The 7,121-nt window shown below is 29.4% G+C and overlaps 1 protein-coding gene across 1 annotated transcript; it reads left to right on the forward strand.

Moving 5' to 3' along the window:
- The first annotated feature begins 1,895 nt into the window (after positions 1 to 1,895).
- Positions 1,896 to 6,351, forward strand: LOC107638532 (Major facilitator superfamily protein). The gene is made up of 17 exons (XM_016341857.3): positions 1,896 to 2,151; positions 2,244 to 2,306; positions 2,381 to 2,470; positions 2,551 to 2,610; positions 2,689 to 2,754; positions 2,842 to 2,983; positions 3,358 to 3,422; positions 3,519 to 3,611; positions 3,816 to 3,896; positions 3,993 to 4,077; positions 4,152 to 4,198; positions 4,297 to 4,359; positions 4,452 to 4,511; positions 5,052 to 5,105; positions 5,214 to 5,273; positions 5,365 to 5,479; positions 5,998 to 6,351. The coding sequence occupies exons 1-17, from the start codon at positions 1,984 to 1,986 to the stop codon at positions 6,120 to 6,122; spliced, it is 1,437 nt and encodes a 478-aa protein (XP_016197343.1). The 5' UTR covers positions 1,896 to 1,983; the 3' UTR covers positions 6,123 to 6,351.
- Positions 6,352 to 7,121: the final 770 nt, after the last annotated feature.

Below are 7,121 nucleotides of genomic sequence, written 5' to 3' on the forward strand. Positions count from 1 at the left end.
AAGACTTATTGAATCGAATGCATTTTGTGCTAACGGATGGTTTTGAATCATTATCAAAATAAGTAAGTTGTGAGAAAGTTTATTTATTTTATTAAAAATGTAAAATACGCAAAAATATATTCAAAAAATAATGACTTATGATATTTATATATAGCATTTTGATTTATTGTAAACCTACAGAATTATTAAACTAAGTTAGATTGATTTAGTGGTTAGCTTATTAGTTTATTTAAATAAATATCAATTGTTTGAATTTTGTCTTGTGTATTTAGAAATTTATTGATAAATAACAAATCGATAAACCCCTAAATAAATTTCTAATCTAGAACAGATTAATTTTTAACTTATTAGGTTAGAAGATATAGTAGGAGAAAAAAAAATAAACATACAGAATTCTTATTATATTCAATGAAGATCGAATACCTTTAGAAAGCTGAGCTGTTATTAAAAAAATATGTATTACCATGTGTGTGTTCAGCAAAAAGATATTATATTGATGCAATGAAGCCTCCAAGTTTGAATCATAACTTCATAAGTACTAATTTTGTTTTCTTAATGCCTCATTAATAAACTACCAAACAAAAATATCTGCAACTACCCTCCTGGTTACATAATATTTTTTTTTCCTAACACATGCATCACTATTCCAAAACCTGGTATTAACAATATGTATTAGAGGACGAGTAGAATATATATTTTTTTAATTATTATTTAGTTATTAATATTTAAAAATATAAATTAAAAATATATTATTAAATTATTGAACTAAATAAATTAGATTAATAACTAAAAATAATAACCGAAAAAAATAAATTTTGCTAATTTTTGAATATTTTTTTATAATTATTCCATAAATAAATTAATAAATAATGATTGATCACACTTGTTGCGTATGTATATATGTATGTATGTATGTATGTATGAAAGAAAGAAAGAAGGTAAGGTGGTTGATCCGAGTAAGAACCACGTAAGCATAGCTAGATGGATAAAGAATCGTAAAGGCCAAACTATATTGAATATTTGCAACTTGCATTGCTTGTTTTCTATATATATAATCCATTTAGGAATACGTCAGAATTTGCTCTGTCATTCTAACCGCTACCACCACTGACAGCTTCTATCCCACGTGATCTTATGTGTTTTTAACCCTTCATGCAATAATCAATTCAATTTTTTATTTTCATATCAATAAAAATAACTAATTTAATTAAGAATAATAAAAATATTCATTTTAAATTTGATGCAAGCACGTAGTGACGTGAAAAATTGTTATTCGCGTATTGTATTTATGCAATACATATTGAGTTTGATTAGAATTCATATGCTGAAATAAGGCAACTAAGTGTTTTACAAACGTAACCAACAATGATAGTCCAATCCAAGATTTTGGTTTCGAAATAAAGTATATTCAATTCTTATACCAAGTTGAGTGTATTATATATTTAAAAAAATAAGAAAAATCCAAAATAACCCTGACAATTATTTTAAAAGACAACGAGGTCTTTGAAAAAACAATTTTTAATTTAGTCCTTGACAATTACTTCGAAAGGATAGCTTCTTTGCAAAAAAAAAAAATCAATATTTTTTTTGGCACAGGGAGTCCAAAAAAAAATATTAGAGGTCAGATTGGGTGTTTTTTTTTTTTTGGGTCTCGTTGTCCTTTTAAGATAATTGTCAGGGGTCGGATAGGATATTCACTCTTAAAAATGCTATTTGTATACCAAAATTAGTCACTAATGTATTTATGTATAAATACATATGTAGTTTAATTTATTTTCAATATGTATTTATATTTTAACATATATTTTATACCGGTGGCTGATTATGATGTATATGTAGCATAATTCTTATATATTTCACGTTGGAGAGTTGTATAATCCTATCCAACATAATAATAACAATGATGGCGAAAATTCAATATAAGTAGCATTCTATTCTTCACAACTACTACTACCACATTCTTTTTGTCATAAGATAATTGAGATGGCAATTGAGGAACACAAAGATGTTGAGAGTGGTGGTGATTTGCAAGAACCGTTTATTCAACATGCACATGATGATGATGATAATAACAATAATGGATCCTCCATTGGGATGGTTATACTTAGCACACTTGTTGCTGTTTGTGGTTCCTTCTCATTTGGAACTTGTGTATGTTCAATTAACCTTAGCTTAATTAACTACTAAATTTTTTTAATTGCATGTTGAATGATGATCATGATGATGAAGATTATGTGAATCAGGTGGGTTATTCAGCACCAACTCAAGCAGCTATTAGAGCAGATCTTAATCTCTCTCTTGCTCAGGTTAATTACTTATTATCAATTTCCCTTTTTATATATGTTGTGATTATTAATAATTTTATGTAAAATGGTGGCAGTTTTCGTTGTTTGGTTCATTAGTAACCATTGGAGCAATGCTTGGGGCTATAACAAGTGGTCACATTACTGATTTCATTGGCCGCAAAGGAGTATGTATATGCTTAATTAATATCTTCAATTAAAGTATTAATTAATGTTAAGTTTCTTATTATTTTTGTAATAATTACAGGCGATGAGAATTTCATCAGGATTTTGCATTACAGGTTGGATAGCTGTCTTCTTCTCCAAGGTAATTAATAACAATAATTCCATCTTCTGCACCACACAATATTATTTTTCATATTATAATGTTGATAATATAATGCAGGACTCTTTCATACTTGACTTGGGAAGATTTTTCACTGGCTATGGAATTGGAGTTATCTCATATGTGGTATATATATTACTACAATGTTCAAATAATATAGATCTTAGCTTATTCATATATATATTAATATTAATGACTAAGAAAATGGAACAGGTTCCAATATATATAGCAGAAATATCACCTAAAAATCTTCGTGGAGGACTTGCAACAACAAACCAGCTTCTCATTGTGATTGGATCATCAGTCTCATTCTTAATAGGAAGTGTTGTAAATTGGAGACTACTAGCACTATCAGGTAATTAAGTAACAACATCATTTAATTTAGAGTGAATATCCCATCCGGCCCCTGACAATTATCTCGAAAGGACAACGAGGTTCCTAAGAAAAAAAAAACACTCAATCCGATCTCTGATATTTTTTTTTGGGACTGATTAGTCCCTGTGCCAAAAAAAACAACATTGATTTTTTTTTGGCACAGGGACCTTGTTGTCCTTTCGAGGTAATTGTCAGGAGTTGGATTGGGATTTTTTTTTGTCAAGGGTCTCGTTGTCTTTCGAGGTAATTGTCAGGGACTATTTTGAGTTTTTCTCTTTAATTTTATACAAATCTTGCTTTAGTTGTGATGAAAAAATGGTCTAATTCTATTGGTTTTGCTTGGAAATTTTGAAGGCTTAGCACCTTGCATTTGCTTGTTGATTGGTTTGTGTTTCATTCCAGAATCTCCTAGATGGCTGGTAATAATTAATTAAGCATTATTATATACAATAATAATAATAAGAAACCAAGCTGTGAAATGAAAATTAATTAAAATGAGCATGATTTTTTTTCAGGCAAAAGTTGGGCGTGAAAAGGAATTTCAACTAGCTTTGAGAAGACTTAGGGGTAAAGATGCTGATATTTCACATGAAGCTCAAGAAATTCTGGTACTTAGCTTTCAATATTATAATCTCTGATCATAAGAGGCTGATATCCAATTAGTTGCTGCCATGTAAGCAAGAGTGGTCTTTTTGAGATACTATTTTCGCTTACATGGTCGCATTTGATTTGGCGTGCGTCAATTTAAAACTATTTTACACTGACAGTATATGCATACTAATTGAGCCGAACAAATTTGGTGATTTGAACAGGATTATATTGAAAGTCTTCAAAGCCTTCCTAAAGCTAAGCTATTGGATTTGTTCCAAAGCAAATACATGAGATCTTTAGTTGTAAGTAACATACTATTTATTGCAGAAACTTAGTCACAAAATGTAATTAAATTGGTCAAATCAAAAGGTTTCTAATAGTTTGTTACATAATTTCAGATTGGTGTTGGTTTAATGGTATGTCAACAAGCTAGTGGAATCAATGGTATAGGATTCTATGCATCTGAGACTTTTGTAGCTTCTGGTAAGTAATGAGAAGAACAAATAATTCTGTTTCTTCATATCATGTTCATTCATCTATGGTTTGATTTGTTGCAGGGCTTTCTTCAGGAAAAGTTGGTACCATAGCCTATGCTTTAATACAGGTAGTTGATCACTCTATACAAATGCTTCTAAGTTCTAAGAAAGTAATCATGTACCTACATTTTCATGTATGAACTTCATTTGTTACCATGAATCACAGGTTCCATTTACAGCATTGGGAGCAATACTGATGGATAAAACTGGAAGAAGACCTCTCATAACAGTAAAAAAAATTTTTTTTTGTTAACACTCATTTATATGAAATAATGAGAATCAGAAGTTTGATACTTAAACTAAAGTTTTATTTGTTCACAGGTTTCTGCTAGTGGCACTTTCGTAGGCTGTTTTATTACTGGAATTGCTTTCTTTCTTAAGGCAAGTCTATATATATTACATAGGAGTGTTAGGGCTAGCAACTTTTGGTATTTGTAGCCATCAAATAGTCATCAATGATAATTTTAATGGTATGAGATTGGTGTGAGATTTTATCTAATGGCTCACTCTTCCTTATTGGTTACATACTGGCCAAAATTTAGAAAAGTTGCTGGCCCTCTAGACTTTTCCTATATTATATTTTAATTTAACTATAGATATAATGTGCATATGTTTTAGAGAAAAGGACAAATAGGTCCTTGACCTTTTGTCCCGCGGACATTTTTGTCCCTGGCCATTGAAAAATACTTTTAAGTCTTTGACCTTTACAAAACTTGGACGGATCAGTCCCTGACGGAGGCATTTGGACGGAGGGACTGATCCGTCCAAGTTTTGTGAAGATCAGAAACTTAAAAATATTTTTTTTCAATGGTCAGAGACAAAAATGTCCGCAAGACAAAAGGTTAGGGACCTATTTGTCCTTTTCTCTATGTTTTATTATTCAGTTCATAAATTTCATTTTTTGTGACTCAATGAATTCAGGGTCAAAGCTTATTGCTTGAGTGGGTACCAACATTAGTAGTTTCTGGTGTGTTGGTGAGTTTAATTTTCCACCTTCAATTAAATTCACAATCCTTAAGCTTATTATTTAGATTCAGATTTTGAGCTGAAAATGATTCATCTATTGGTTTTTGTTGTTATCAGATATATATTGCATCATTTGCAATTGGAATGGGATCAGTTCCTTGGGTGATTATGTCTGAGGTATGTATTATAGTTAAGAGTTTAATAAATAGTAGAAAAATTAAGAAAATGTTTTTTTTTTTTTTCTCTAATACAATATGTCACATTGCAGATCTTTCCCATAAATATTAAGGGAAGTGCTGGGAGCTTGGTAGTGTTATTGACATGGCTTGGAGCTTGGATAGTTTCATATACTTACAATTTTTTAATGGATTGGAGTGCTCCTGGTAAGTAACATTTCTATATTTTTTTTGAAATAAAAAGCTCAACACAACAAGGTGGAGCATCAACGTCTCAATAGAAAAGTATTAAATAGATAAAATAAACTAATTCCTAATCATTTTCGATAAAAACCATCAACAACCCAAAAGATCAAATATCACTCCACTCTTTGTAACTTTTAATCGACCTGTTGACTATTCTTGCAACACCCTGATTATTGATTCCTGAAAATTCTGTCATTTCTTTTCAACCAAGTGCTCCAGATGATAACAATGAAACCAAATTTACCACCAATATTCTATTAATTCGATTGCACGATTGACCCTCTAAACCACGTAAACTTATGGTCATTCATCTCTATATCCACCAATTCAAAAATGCTGTTAACATTTCTATAAATAATATTGTTGGTGTAAAAAAAATCAATTATCATGAGTTATTTAATTTATTTTTAATTTATATTTTATATTTTATTATATATTTTATACGGAAGATTAATTTTGTATTATTATCTTTTGGACAGGTACTTTCTTTTTATATGCTGTTGGATGCCTCTTAACTATTGTATTTGTAGGAAAACTAGTTCCAGAAACCAAAGGAAAAACACTGGAAGAAATTCAAGCATGCATTAACACAGAGCAAAAATAAATTAATTAATTAATCAAGAAAGATGAGATGAATTAGATTCTAAAATTGTATTGTTCTTTTTTACATCCATTTTGTCAATAGGATCCCCAAAGACACAAGCACATGAGAGTAATAGATGAGTTGCAGTATTGTAACGAATAGTAGTAGTAAATATGTGTTCATTAATTGTAAAATTATTGTTTTAATTGTTGGCTCTCAAGAGTATTATTGGATTAAGAAGTTTTTTTCATATTTATTTTCTTGACCGGCATATTTTGCTGGTACTTGTGAGTTGTGACTCTTATCAGTTATCATGCAAAGACTTAAATTTAAGCATTACTAAATTTTTAGAGAATAAATAGACAAAAATACATATAAAAGAGTTTGTTGTAAATAAAAATACATACATTAAAGTTTATAAATATCAAAAATACACTCTAAAAACTGATTTTGATGGACAAAAGTCTCATGCCGATAATAAATATGTAAGATCTGAAATATACTTTTGTTTAAGAAAAATAATATTTGGAATTTTTTAATATTTAAATTAAATAAATATAAAATTTATTAAAATACATAAAGTATAGCATAATTATATAAATATCTAATTGGTCACATCTCAATTATTGAAGAAATTTTCAAAAAATGAATAGATCTCAAGTACTGAAATTTTAATATGTGCCAGAAGAGTTAAATGGAATTTTAGTATCCGAAATATATGCAATGGGAATATAAGCTTGATCATAGTGACTCGGTATATGGTCATTTTTTATTCCAGTGGTATATTTTTTTTAGAGCATGTTTGATCATGGTGTTATGACAGTTGGTTATAGTACAAATAAAATTGGTACCGGTTATAGTACAAATAAAATTGGTACTGATTGGATTGTTAAGAACCCAGGAAATACTGAATGGGATGAGAGAGGGTACATAAAGATGAAGAGAGGCATATATATTGGTCTTGGATTATGTGGAATCGCCATGAATGCTTTTTATTACAATGTTCGGTGAATTCAAGTT

This window comes from Arachis ipaensis, chromosome B4 (assembly GCF_059453495.1).
Source record: "Arachis ipaensis isolate K30076 ecotype BB chromosome B4, ASM5945349v1, whole genome shotgun sequence".
NCBI lineage: Eukaryota > Viridiplantae > Streptophyta > Magnoliopsida > Fabales > Fabaceae > Arachis > Arachis ipaensis.

What these genes read in the sequence shown, in the direction of transcription:
- LOC107638532 (XM_016341857.3), top strand. Translation starts at nt 1,984, where the DNA reads ATGGCAATTGAGGAACACAAAGATGTTGAGAGTGGTGGTGATTTGCAA. An exon ending in GAATTGCTTTCTTTCTTAAG is followed by an intron (nt 4,512 to 5,051) that starts GCAAGTCTATAT and finishes CAATGAATTCAG; the next exon opens with GGTCAAAGCTTATTGCTTGA. An exon ending in AATGGATTGGAGTGCTCCTG is followed by an intron (nt 5,480 to 5,997) that starts GTAAGTAACATT and finishes TCTTTTGGACAG; the next exon opens with GTACTTTCTTTTTATATGCT.